This window comes from Triturus cristatus, chromosome 1_2 (assembly GCF_964204655.1).
Source record: "Triturus cristatus chromosome 1_2, aTriCri1.1, whole genome shotgun sequence".
NCBI classification, from domain to species: Eukaryota; Metazoa; Chordata; class Amphibia; order Caudata; family Salamandridae; genus Triturus; species Triturus cristatus.
Window position 1 is genome coordinate 535,306,606 of NC_140580.1, and position 14,508 is coordinate 535,321,113.

At 48.6% G+C, this 14,508-nt stretch overlaps 1 protein-coding gene across 2 annotated transcripts in view; it reads left to right on the plus strand.

Moving 5' to 3' along the window:
- The window catches only part of CRTAC1 (cartilage acidic protein 1), a 1,509,269-nt gene that overhangs the window by 956,575 nt on the left and 538,186 nt on the right, over nucleotides 1-14,508 (plus strand). For both annotated transcript variants that reach the window (XM_085606339.1, XM_085606342.1), the window contains exon 6: nucleotides 13,297-13,431. In XM_085606339.1, coding sequence (XP_085462465.1) covers nucleotides 13,297-13,431 — 135 coding nt within the window. The remainder of the gene's footprint in view (nucleotides 1-13,296; nucleotides 13,432-14,508) is intronic.

A 14,508-nucleotide genomic window follows, 5' to 3' on the forward strand; every position in this document is an offset into this window, starting at 1 on the left:
CCTCGCAACATACACCACCTTTTCACGAAACATACACCAGTCCATGTGTTCTTTCCAGGCCGACACCGCCGGAGGCCTCTGGGATCCCCACAATTGAGCAATGTCACGCTTAGCTATCATGTATCCCAGAGTCACCCACCGCGTCTGCGGGACCGAGTAGTCAGTTGGCTCCCACACATTCAGCAAGCATCTCCTCGCTTCAGGCAACAGCACGACACGCGTAACCACTCGCAGGACCTCGTGCACACCACGCCAGAATCGCTCCACCTCTGGGCATTCCCACAGAATATGCAAGAAAGTTGCCAAAGCACCACAGCCACGCTTACACAGTCCATCCTCAGCAAAGCCCATACGTAGAAGCCTTGGCCCCGTCACATAAACCCGGTGGAGGATCTTAAGCTGGACGAAGCGAAGGCGAGCCGGGATGGCCACCTCCTTCGGAGAGGCCACCGCGGACATCCAGTCCTCGTCGTCCAACTCCAGCCCATCGGCAACCCAGGCCTCGCGGAGGCCAGTCAGCAGGCCCGATCGGTCGTTGATCAGTTTTTTATATATAAGGGAGATCGTGCTGTCTGGGACATGGCCATCCAGCACTCTGTCCTCCAGGGGGGAAGACTCCGGAATGGATGCGACATCCGGGAAGACGGAGCCCAGCGCGTGGCGGACTTGTAAGTACCGGAAGTACTCACTGCCTTGCAACTGAAACTCCGTCTGCAGCATCTCGAAAGTTTTGAATCCCCCCCTCGTCCAGAGATCTCCCACTGTGCTGATGCCGATCGTGTCCCACTTCTCGAAGCCCTTCGAGGTCCACAAGGAGCCCAACCTCGCCGATGCATATAGCGGTGACGCCCGGGTCAAACGGTCCTTCCACCCCATAGCTGCGTTAGCCGCGTGCCACACACGCACCATGACACGCGTCGGTCCCGTCAGGCGAGGGTCCGGCGCGCCAGAGTAGAGCGCCCGATTGTAGTCGCCACCGGGCAGGAGCATCTTGTCCATTTCAAATGCCGGGTTCAGGGCGGGCCCGTAAAGGCCATGATTAATCGCAGCTAGCTGGGAGGCCCAGTAATACCGTTTAATATCCGGGAGGGCAACCCCCCCATCGTACCACGGGAGCGTCAATTTAGCCAAGGCGATACGTGGCCTCCCGTCCCAGAACAGGCGACGCTGCAAACTCTCCACCTCACGGAAGTAGCGCGCCGGGACCAAGTCCATAGTGTTCTGGAGAGCGTACAGAAAGCGCGGCAACGACATCATCTTAAACAAGGCCGCTCGGCCAAGCGGCGAGAGCGGCAGACGACGCCAACGCACCACGTCCTCCTTCAAGCGCTGGAGGGGGGGCAGCAAATTCCGCTCGTAGCGGGCCTCCGGGTCCAGAGTAATATATATACCCAGGTACCGAAACCCCTGGGAGGCAATCTGGATCGGACAGTCCCGTGGTAGGACCGGAGCCTCCCCGGCAAGCACATATACACAGGATTTCGCCCAGTTGATGACGAGGCCTGAGTTGCGACCGAATGAGCGCAAAACATCAACTAGGACGATCAGTGATTTACGCGGGGAGGCGAGATATAGAAGGATATCATCAGCGTAGAGGGACACACGGTCCTCATGCTCGGGGGTCCAACGGAGACCACGGATGGAAGGGTGCCACCGCAGCCACTCTGCCAGGGGCTCCAGGGCCAATGCAAACAGGAGAGGCGACAGGGGGCAACCCTGTCGCGTGCCCCGTCCCAGTGCGAATGGGGCCGAAACTCGTCCATTCACCACCACCTGCGCCAATGGGCCGGAATACAACAACTTGACCCAGCTGATGAAGCCCGGTCCAAAGCCAAACTTCGCCAGCATCGCCCAAATGTATGGCCACTCAAGCGTATCAAACGCCATGGTGGCATCCAAGGACGCCAAGATGGCCGGCTCCCGCACGAACGGGACACGCGCGAGCACCCCGTGCAAGCGTCGAAGATTAAGGGCCGTGTTACGATGGGGTATGAAGCCGGACTGGTCTTGGTGGACCAAGTCGCCCACCACGCCGACCAGCCGGTTGGCCAGCACCTTGGCGAGGATTTTGGGCTCCGCGTTCAAGAGCGAGATAGGCCTATAGGATGTGACCCGCTCACGGGGTCTCCCCTCCTTGTGGATCACCACGATCGTGGCCAGACGCTGGTCCGGCGGAAGGGAACCCCGCGAGCGGGCCGCCAGGAACATCGCGCGCAGGTGGGGCGCCAGCACATCCGGTCGCAGCTTGTACAGCTCGATAGGAATGCCATTGGGGCCCATGGCCTTGCCAGATGCGACCGAGCGGATAGCAAGGGCAATTTCGTCCGAGGTGGGAGGAGCATCCAGCGAATCCCTGTCCTCCACCGAAAGGGAGGGCAGCGCGATGTCCCGAAGCAGGGCATGGGAATCCTCCTCCGAGCAGGGAGAAACCGGGGAATACACCTCGCGGAAATATTCTGCGAAGCAGGAGACTATGGCGTCCGGCTCGGTGACACACACACCATCCATCCTCTCGATCAACGGAACCACACGACTCGCTCTCTCCTTTTTGTCCAACCACGCAATCAATTTACCAGCCTTATCACCCACATCATACAGTCGCCCCTGTTGCTCTCTACTGAGGCCCCTGGCCGCCTCCGTGACGAGGGCTCTATAGGCCGCCTGCTTGAGGTGTAGAACATGCAATGTGGCATCCGTCACCCCGCTCCCCAGGTCACCCTCTAGTTCAGTAATTTCGGCCTCCACCCGGGTTACCTCCTCCCGCTCGCGCCTCCGGGCATGGGAGATAAAGGAGAGGGCCTCCCCCCTAAGAACTACCTTAAAAGCCTCCCAAAGGGAGATGGCAGACGGGACAGACCCCACATTCTCTTCAAAGTACCGCTGCAAGGATTTGATCAATTCGGCTCGAATAGTGGGGTCGCGCAGGTACCAGGCATTGATTGGGGCTACCCTGCCCTCCCCCCTCGGGAAGACATCAAGATGCAGCAGTAGTGGGGAGTGATCTGAAATACCCCGCGCCAAATGGCGCACCTCTCCCACCCTCCCAGCATAGGCCGCAGGAACAAGGATATAATCAAGCCGCGAGAGGCTACCATGGGCACCCGAGAGGAAGGTGTATTGCAGCTGCGCGGCATGCTGTAATCGCCAGCAATCCACCAACCCTAGTGTATCTAAGAGGCCGGTCAGCCACGCCTGTGCCCGGGGGAGGTCCCTGGGGGGATGACGATCCATAGACCCAGAAGCCACCGCATTGAAGTCCCCCCCCCACTACCAGAAGCCCATCCGGGAGGTCAAGGAGGAGGCGCCCCAGGTCCGCAAACGTGGTTGATTGCAACCCCGGCGGACCGTACACTGATACAAAAACGACCACCCTGCCCTCCATTCTACCCACCAAGACAGTGTAACGTCCCCTCTCATCATGGCGCACCTCATCAATCTCCAATGGGAGCGAGTTCTTAATCAAGATGCCCACCCCCCGCGAGCCCGAGGTGAAGCCCGAATGGGCCACCAAGCGATAGCCTCTCCGATTCATGGCATGAAAGGAATTACCTATAAGGTGTGTCTCCTGCAGAAAGATCACATCTGGTGAAATTCGTTTCAAATACTGCAGGACCACACCACGCTTAATCCTATCCCCCAGTCCGTTAACGTTCCATGATAACACAGTCAGATCCCTACCCCCCATCATACATGAGAGCCATCAATCGTCCCCCATAGAGCATCTCAAAAACAACAATACAGTAAAGGGTTCGCCTTGCGGTGCAAACAAAGAACACTCCACCCCCACCCACCCATCCCAACAGAACTCCCCCCTCCCTGCACCCCTGCATGAGCCCAGACAGCCCCCCCAAAGTGCAGTGTGCCTGTCGCCCCATAGATGAAAACTAACTAGTCCCCCAGAGGAGGAGGGAAAGCCCCCAATGGACCCCGTACCACCTCCATAGGAGGGGAACATACACGATCAGTGAATGGTAACCAAAATGTTGTCTAGAGCAAGGCCTACTATGCACCCCTCAGTTCTGATCCGGCGAGCCCTCCCCGCCAACCGCACCCCCCCCACCCCCCCGGCCCCGATCCCCAGGCAGAGTATCCAACCAGTCCCCAGCCGCCTCGGGACGGTCAAAGAAGTGCGTGCGACCATCCACCTCCACCCTCAGCTTAGCTGGAAAAAGCATTGAGTACTTAAGGTTCATGTCCCGTAGGCGACGTTTAACTCCGAGAAAACTCAGTCTCTGCTTTTGGACCGTCGGAGTAAAGTCAGGGTAGAAATTCACGTCCATATTATCGAGCTTGACCGGTCCCTGTAGCCTGGAAGTCTGCAAGATAGCGTCTCTGTCCCGAAAGTTAAAAATCCGGGCAATGAGAGGCCGCGGCGGGGCTCCGACCTTAGGTCTTCCTCCGGGGACCCTGTGAGCACGTTCCACCGCAAAAAGTTTACTCAGCCCCCGGGGCTGAAGATGGGTGAGGATCAGGTCTTCCACAAACAAATCTGCCGCCGCCTCCTCCCGTCCCTCCGGCACCCCGACAATACGAACGTTGTTCCTCCGGGCCCGACCCTCGGCGTCCTCCAATCGACGGGCCATCATGGCGCTCGCCTGGCCAAGCCGGTGCACCTCCTTTTGAAGGGCCGCCACGTCTGTAGTGAGACTCGAGGTGGTGTGGGCCAGGGAATCGACCCGGTCATTTGTTTTAGACAAGTCGGCTCTCACCAGGCCCACCTCAACCAGGGCCGAGTCTATCTTCTGCGCCAGAGTATCAAAGCGCTGGTCCACCGAGGCCTTCATCTCGGCAATGGCGCCCATGACGTCCCGGAGGGTCAGATCCGCGGGTTGAGCGGACGCCTCAGCCGGGCCCGCGGGGGATGTACGCTGTGCCTCTGGGGATCCCTTCTGGAGGGTGTAGCGGTCCATACTGTTTGACTGAGGTGCCGGGCCGCGGCGGGTCGATTTCACCTTGGCCCGGTCGCCATCTTGCTTTGTGGACATGTCGCACTCCCAAAGTCGTGCCAATCTCTTCGAAAGGGCCGATAAACCAGTTCACGGGTTCCGGGGGGGGGGTGACCACTGGACCGCAGGACAACTCACAGCCGGCGGGTCAGCCGGGCACAGGGACAAGGCCACACCACCGCACCCCGCTCCGCAACCCTACCTCGCTTGAGGGCAAGGAGGGCGCAAAAGCGAAAGTGAAAGCGCGGGGTACGCGAGTCGCCCAGCCCTGCCCGCCGCTGTTGTTCGCTTTGTCCCCGGATCACCCCACAACTCCAATCCGGGGGGCCGGCGCGGAGAAGGCCGCAATCTTCGATCGGTGCTCCCACCTGTGTCCGGGGTCCGATTCGAAAACGGAAAACGGGTGCCGCCTCAGCTCAGGTACACAGACACAGTCCCCTCATCAAATACAGGATATAATCAGGATTAATTCAGGAGGTCGCAGAGGTCCTCGGGAGCTTCGCACCTATGCGGCCATCTTGGTTGCGCGCTAGGCTCCTCCTCCTGGTAGCACTTTTTGGAGCCCTCTCAATAAGTCTCGCCAGACCAGCGCATGCGCTGGGTCAGGCGAGACCTAAAAATGAGGATTGGTCCAGCTGCCAGGTCTAGGATGGTCAGTCCAACAAGTGATTGCATCATGATCACTTCATGGACGGTGTTGCTGTCATGGATAGTTAATGGACTTTGAACCTGCTGCTTGCTTTACTTCTCATAGTGTATTTTTTAATTTGTTTTTGTGGAATTCATAACAGGTCAAACCTAGGTAAATAAGATCTGACAAAAGTTAGTGTGCACACCAGTCCCTTCTGCTACATCTTAGCATTTCAAATATTGGTGTCTTAATCAATTAATTCCTCAATTAACATTGAACAGGCACTCGGACCTACTGGCCAATGGGAATCCCCCAACTTTTGCCTCTGCCCAGGAACAACTCACACTTCAACCGCATCACTTCTGGTACTATCAACGACTGGACAGATGCGTGAGCAAAGCAGTGGGCCCACACCATCCAGGGTTACAGTCTTCACTGATCCTGGATTACTTGCATAAATGGGGCACTACAAAGGCGTGGTCTCAACTTTCTACACAATACACTTTGACTGTCAGTTCTTTAATCCCACCTCGTTATCGCTGAAAGCCTGGTGGTCCGGAAGACTCCAAGTGCAGTATACGGACGAGGCATTTTGGTGAATTGACGCCCATGGTTACTAATGTCCAAGATACTCCCTACTGCCTCCCGCTGGGCCACCAGAGGCAGACATTGTTCATGTGCTATTGGAGTGTCCAAGGATAAAATCTTTCTGGGCTCAAATAGAGAACACCTTGCAAGTCTCTCCTCTTAAAACAAATCCCAGTCCATTCATGTTTAAATCTGTTTTACAGTAATAGATTTGAGGAAACGACATTACAAAGTTAATTATATTGCCAAATGCTCAGCATGCTTCCACCTTTCATGCAGCTTCATACCTCTTCAGTACTCTGCAAAGCTAATTACACATTAACTACAATGGTGATGATGGTTGGGTATGGAGCAGCGTGTGGAAGGTTGACAAGTGGAGTGTGCGATTAGTTGAGAGTGTGCGGCGGACCCTTGTGAACAGAGCGCTGGGGGCTGTCCAATCATAGAAATAGCAATGTGTCGTTCCTGTTTAACCCTGGGAGGTAAAAGTAATTAGACAAAGCAAAAATAACAGAAATAACTTGGCCCGGCTAAAGTAATGCTCGCCCTCCTATTCAGCTAATGTAAAGGTGTTATGCATACTTGAAACCACTGGATCCATATGTCGTGTTGGTCTGTGGCGTATGAAGGGGGGGTGTTCCGCCTAGGGTGGCATGAGTTTTGGGGGCAGCGACCTCCCCCCGCGCTTACCTGCCATCTCAGTGCGCAATAATAATCTTCCCCCGCTCTACGAAGCGTCCGTCTTGAGGTGGCTATCGTCAGACGAATCACGCAGATCCCCCCTGCTCTTCAGGGTCATGGGTGCCATGCCACAGTTGTTGGTTATGTGAGGCAGGCACCTAATTTCGGATTCACATTTTTTCATCCCAGTCCATTCATTATACTATTAAAAGATTCAAGTAGCAAGATTGGAAAGGACGCCTGCCAGGTAGGCTGGGTGGACTGTCAAACGGTTGAGGTCTCTACAGGCTTGTGTGGTGAGCTCTCATAGTCTCTTTGCCCAGGAGTGGGAAAGCATGAGAATGCCTCCTGTCAAGGAATGTCTGTGGAACTATTGAGGAGCCCCAGCTGTGTATGATCTGATCACAAAAATCGAATAAATCAGATTAACCATCAAATAATCAAAATGTAGCTGAGGTTAAGTTGAATAGCTCATGGATAAATATAATATTTACATAATACAAATGAATAAATAAAACAATTACTCCACATTTATACAAACTGTCATGGATACAACCTACTGACTGGTTCTCCCTCTCCTTCCCCTACAGTCTTTAACTAGTGCACACAAAATTAAGGAGTAGCAGGGCGAGGTAAACTTGTGGTCTAAATTGATTGTTTTCTGTCACAGGGACCACTGATGCCATGATCTGGTTGAAAAACTGTGCACTAACACATACTACAGCTCAAATGCCCATTATCATTGCAATTGCTATTGGTAATTGCTGGTGCAGGTGTCCAGCTGAGTAGGTAGACGCCTATACTCCCTAGAATCGCAGAGGGATGTAGGCAGGATGGCTGCAGAAAGTGACTCTAAGGCTCATGCACACTTTTGCTTGAGAGGTTGGTGCTGCTTCAGAGAATCATCTATATAGATTCCATTCATCAAAACAGCTCTCAGTTCTCACAAGAGGATCTTTACATATGTTGAGTGGGCCATTCTAATCAGGACCAAACTTAAGGGCTCGTAGTGAAGTCTTAACATATTCAATCTATGAGGCTTTCTACATCCATGACAGTGTAACTTAGAACCATGGCAGGGTTACACCCTCACGCATATCCAAGATCCTGTCAATTATATGATTCTAAATTAGAGAAGTGCTCTAGGGAAACATCAAGAGGGACAGCCACCTATGCCCCAATATTCCTCCGTCACACAGGTGATAGGAGGAAGACACTGAAAACCAAATAGACGTTCCCGAGCAAGAACAAGGCAGTTAAGCCAGTAAGCAATAATTCTCAATGAGAGTGACAAGAATAATTCAAAGTCCAGTGAATCAAAAAAGGTTGCCCGACGACTTCCTCTAACTTCACCATGTTGGGAACCAAATATAGGTGTAGTAGGGAGTCGTTTTCCTTCTCTTAAGAGGTGATCCTCTGTTGTGAGTGTCTTTTTCTTGGTTATGGGTGTGGCTTAGCACCTTTATTTTCTGGTTTTTTCACTGGGTGGATATCTTTTGGCTTTTCTTAACGTATGGTCTTTTATTCTTTCTATCTGAATTACACCATACTTATGGTCTATTTCTATTCATAATTGAATTTTGTGAAGAAATGTAACCAGAAGTGGCTAAGATTCTGAATAGAATTATCTCTATTGTTATTGTTGTAGCCCTGAGGAAGTCGCCGGGCAACCTACCCGAGACGAAACACGTGTTGGCTACTGTTCTTATCTTGGTGCTGTTAATGCGAACAAAGAAGACTAAGGGAAATAAAGAAGTAACCTTTTTTGATTCACTGGACTTTGAATTATTCTTGTCACTCTCATTGAGAATTATTGCTTACTGGTTTAACTGCCTCGTTCTTGCTCGGGAACGTCTATTTGGTTCTACATCCATGACAGGCCTCAATCAAAACAAGTTCACACACTCTATAGTGAGATTGGGCTGACATTTAGCACAAGGATGAGGTTGCAGTTCTATACCGAAATATTGCCAACAACATAAGCACCTTGCAAAATGTTGTTTCCTAAATATATTTTACAAATATATCGTACTTTTGTTTGAGATTTTCAATTATTGAGTCCAATAATGCAATATTTTTGTGAGAGATATTTAAGACAAGCTATTTCTGTCAAGCAATATTTTGGCTTGGACATTGAATGCATGAATAAGGTAGTTTATTATTTATTTATTTTCTTAACAACTTTATTGGTATTTCAATATTACATACGGAGACATTATCAGGAATAGTCCGTACAATATTTTACCCAAAGGGTATTTTCACAACTGGCATTAGCACATTCTATAGATCATTCGACATATTACAAAGTTGTACAATAAAGCATTTTGTCCAATATTCCCCAAAACCCACTCCCTTGTATGAATCTCTGTTATACATGTCTCCATATAGTTTACATACAAGCCAATATAAACCCTTAACTCCCCCCAACCCCCAGTTGGATGCCTGCATTACCTCTTACATCATTGTAGTGTCCGGTCTGTCCATCTGCATTACGTATGTGTGTCTCATATGGATCCCTATAAGGTAGTTTATTAGTCAATTAAAACCTTAAACATTACAAAAACCATACAATATAAAAATATTACCTAAAAGGTTGAAGAACTTATCAACCATCAGCAGTAAACCATTTAATGTATTGATTGACAAACAATTTCATAATTTACGGCCCATAATTCTAATCACAAATCAGAATACCAATGTGCACAGTTTGGAATGGTTCAGAAAGTCATATGGGCCACAACACCTACCTACAATCTAAAAATATTTATTGATCGTAAACCAACTTTTTCCTGTCTTGCTTAAGGAACAGGTATATACAAATAAAATACCAATAAGTAAAATATAATGCCGGTAAAGTGCCAATGTGCAGATTGGGAGGGAGAACTTAGAATAACTAAGTAATAAACCAATGTTTACGGTGCTTGACAGGAATGGGAGCAGCTCATGACAATTTCCCGAGCAGCCCATCCCTACGTGTCAATTTACCCATTTGTGCAAATAATACAGCAGGTTGTCAATTTAGCAATAAAGTGCCAATTTGAAAGATATGATGCCAATATGCAGTTTGGGGAGGCGTTCCGAGAGTAACTGTGTTAAGGCAATTATTTATGTGGCTTGACGAGACAGGGAAAGTTTATGACTTTTTCCCCTAGCAACCGGTTCCAAACATGTTGCTGTCCTCAATAATAGATTATCAGATCACTTTACCACCCCCCTAGCTTCTCTCAGAACCAAACCTATGCTCCTGTCATGGTTTACACTTTGTCAGAAACTGCACTATTTTGATGTTCAGCATTGTGTTTCTTGGGCCCAATGTCCCCATCACTGCATTCCTGCAGGACCTGATTCCTAAGCCATTAACCCCTTGCACGCTGTGGGAATTCCCCCGCTTTGCAAGCAAATTAATGAGTGGGCAGGGTTTGGACGGCCCCTGGCCGTCCTCCGCACACGCCACCGTGACATCAGACGGCCGGGGGCCGTCTGACGCATGCAAGAGGTTAAACTCTCATCTTAATAAGATTCTTCCCTGAACTACCAGAACGGGACAGATACATATAAAGTGTTGTAGAGTTTCAACCCCCTGATAACACAGGCAGCAACTCTTGTCTTCACCTGCACCTCCTTTCCTCCATTTTGGTAGGAAGTCTAGTGTAGGTACTTAACAAAGTGTTCGTGCCAGGAATGTCTGTTTTACCTTCCCATGATAGGGTACTTCCAAAAGTAAGGATTCTCTTAGGCTTGAATAAGATTTCAGTACTAGCCACCCATGAAGGCGCTTGGACAACTTTTCTTTGTCTGCGATCCAGTTTTGGAGTTTAATCAACTTATTTACCATTTTCTTAAAGACTTGCCCAGATATGTTGGTGTTTGATAGATCTCCCAGTTCTATCCTCACAATGCTATTCTCCAAATATTTCTTATAGGCTCCATTCCCCTGTTGGAGATTAATTTCAGTCCAAACTAATTTAAGCAGGGTCCTGTCGGCAACTGCGCGCAGTTTGTGGCATAGTTTTATAAATGCCGCAGGTCTGGCAAGTGACTGTTTGGTTATTGAAAACTCCAGCCAATCTTGAACAGGCGAGGCAGATCTGGGTAGCCGAAATGTTTGATTATTTGATCTTATCACTAATTTGTCAAGGAGGATGGCCTCAGTGCATAGCATTATCTCTGATCCATACGCAAAGGATGGTATACGTTTGGCCTTAATTACTGCTCCCAAAGGTTTCAGGTCATGGCCTCGAATGGATCTTAGCAAACACAAGGAGATGATGGGCGGAGCTCTGAAACGCTTCAGACACTCTCCCCCAGTCACAGATCTGGGGTGAATCCATCATTGTTCTTTAGCTCACTTCACCACCCCGGTTCAAACACAGCTATATGCAAATCAGTCTTGACCCTGAGCGTCATGGGAACAGTCCAGCCCGAACTGCCAATCCAAGTTTTCCCTGGACTGGAAACAAGCATCTTAGGATGCCAACATTGAAAAGGCATAATTGATTGCTTGGGCTTTCCCCTTGATTGCCTTTATTTGGGGTACAAATGTGCCTCTTGCATCATCTATTTTTACCCCTAAATATACGTAAGTAGATGCCTTATCTAGGATGTTTTCACTAAGGTGCCATTTGCAGTTTTTCTTTTTTAATACGCCGATTAAAAACAATCACATTTGTTTTTTGCAATTTACTTCCAGACCATTCTTATCTGCGTATACGCCAAGACAATTGAGAAGCCTTTAAATGCCTCCTTGTGTGATTCTGAGTAGTTGGATATTCTACTACCACAGCGAGAGCGCACTCTTGTTGAGACTCAGCGGGACGTGCTCTTACCCCCTCTCATGCTACAGCAGTTGAAGTAAATTCCAACACAATCAAACATAATGCAAGATGCTTTCCGCTACACTTAGGCGATTAAAGTCACAACACCCCAGAGCTCTGATCTATACAGAACAGCAGTCTTACCCCCTCCCAGATACACTTCAAGGGATTCCTTAGCAGTCCCAGCTCCATAACACCATTAAAAACCAAGATTCCCCCTTGCTGCATCTTCCTGCTCTTTGAGATCCGGTCAGTCCAGGACTTTAAGTGGGGAGAGGGGGGTCCATCCGGGTCTCAGACCTGATCATAATTAAAAACCGACATTGAAACCGGCACAATTGAACCCTGATGTCATGTCCTTAACTGTAGTGGCAAAGACACTGATGGATTACTGAACAACAATTGTAAAAACATTTCATGTTTTCCATGTTAGCGATTTACTTTATATTTATATTTCAAACGTGTTACTTAATTTTCCATTCTCTAAGAGTGTTAACTATTTCCAGGATGGGGTGTTTCTCTTTTTTCTGTGCAGCATATTACTTTTGTAAAGCGCCTACTTTGCATTGAGTCGCCTTCAGGTGTTTATAACGGGCTATGGTTAAAAGCTTTGGAGTTGAGGCTGCAGCAGTGGCAGTTTCTCACACTGACCATCCGTGACCATCCAATCCTTGACCTCTGTGCAGAGGGCACAAGTCTCACTAATTTTTAATTCAGTCTCTGAATTTCAATATTGAAACATCTTCAATATTAATTGTTTTCAACAAAATCATTGTTTTTCTCTTAAATAGTTACCAACTATTGACAAAGCCAATAGTACTGGATAGATTTAGGTGTGTGTCAGTAGTTGTGTTATATATTTGGATGCAATAACAGAGACCTCACAGAGGAACTAACTACCAGTCAGATGGCACGCTAGGGAACCATAGGATTGTAGTTTACCTGTTTAAGACATGCCCCTAATTGCAAAGGCTGTGCCCCTTTTAGCCTCCCCGCCCCCCCAACACACACACACATTTTTCATCCCACTTAAAGCCCTGGGCAGTGCTTAATGTGTAAAGAAAAAAACAGTAAGTACCAGGGCACTGCAGCTTGTACCACCTCACGGCTAGTGCCAGCGCTGCCAATGGCAGTACCTGTGTGTAAGTTTGAAAATTCAGACTACTTGAGGCCCTCAAAACTGTAAGAATGGCTTGAGCGGCAGGTATTAGCCGTTTTTATTGCATATTGAGTTAATAAATAACTGTTGTTCTGCCCATCTCTAAATAATACAAACAGTGTTTCATGTGGCAGCTGTCATAAGTGCCGGTGTTGCAAATTAAGCACCATGCTGAGCACCCAAAACCACCAGCTCAATTTAAGCACTGGCCCTGGGTCAGTCAATGCCATTCATGTTGTAAGGGAAGACTGACACAAAATGCAAACCTCAAACCCAAATGGGATTCCTTTCTATTTTGCTTACACAAACACGATGTTTTACTTTGCTACATTTGTATTTATAGAACCACATTCAAGCAGAAGAGTTTTATTTTTTATTTTTGCATTGTTTAACGGTTTTGTATGTAGCAGCATTCTGCTAAACTGAAATTTTCCTGTTTTCCGACGTATAACTTTCCATTTTTTTTGTTTATTCTAGGGGGGCGTGGAGTTACTGTGGGGCCGATCCTGAGCGCCAGTGCATCTGACATATTCTGCGACAACGAGAATGGGCCGAACTTCCTTTTTCAGAGTAAAGGCGACGGGACCTACATGGATGTAGCTGCCAGCGCAGGTTAGTGTCTAGAAGGTTTGGGTCACTGAATTCTTTGGACTGCAAACCCCAATGTTCAGAGATGTTTTAAGGCATGGGCAAAGAGGACTCTGGCCCAGAGCCCCAGCCTTTCAGGGGGACCCCTGAGAGAGTATTGCCCAGTTGACCTTGAATAATTCTTAAACAGATTGTTGTAAATAGAGTTTTCCTTTCATGTATTTTTAATGTGGGTAATGAGTGGGAGTCTATTACAGGAATTTTTCGGACAAATGTTGTGTTTATGTTTCATGCAACATCCATAAAAAAGTTTCTAATAGATCAAAACAGTACCTCCCATATGAGAAATGGGAGGAGGTCACAGAGATTGTGTGCAGTAATATTAGTGAGCTGCTGCTGTGTTACAATATTGAAAACGTACATCACCATCCCTGAGTAGTAGATGTGAAGGCATTTAGAATTTGGACGAGTATGCCTGTCCACTGTCAGTGACCTGGCCAAAGAGGCCATGAAAGAGCTGAAACTGGATCATAGATTCAAAGCTGTTCTGAACATGGGCCCCCAAAATATGTTTCGCCCAGGGCCCCAAAAATCCGTTACACGTCCCTGCCAGTGTTTCCAGAAGAGCCCCATTTAGCTTAACTGAAGCATTATACATAAAATTAATTCAATTGTACCCATCTTTTTGTAAGCCCTTAACTCAACGTTGTGGAAACAGCTACGCATAGGTTATGTCAATGACACGTGTTTTTACTGTGAATTTCGATGCACATCTGCTCGAATTCTATTTTTGTATTTTTTAATAATATTTGCAAGAATATTTTGTAGCTAATGCTGGAAGATCAGCATTTTTATTTATATGACCTGAGTGGTGTAAACCCCTCTGGCACTGTGTGTTGACATCGTCTATTAGACGGTTTAATTTAATGAAATGTTTTCCCTTTATCACACTTATGAATTTGTGAAAGCGTTCACGTGCATGTAATGCCTTGTTCACGCAGACATGGTGACATGACAGGTCGTTGAGAAGGCTCTCGCCTTTACTCCTTACACCCTTATCAGGTTTGCCGCCTCTGCTTGCTTGTGTATAATTTACGGTAT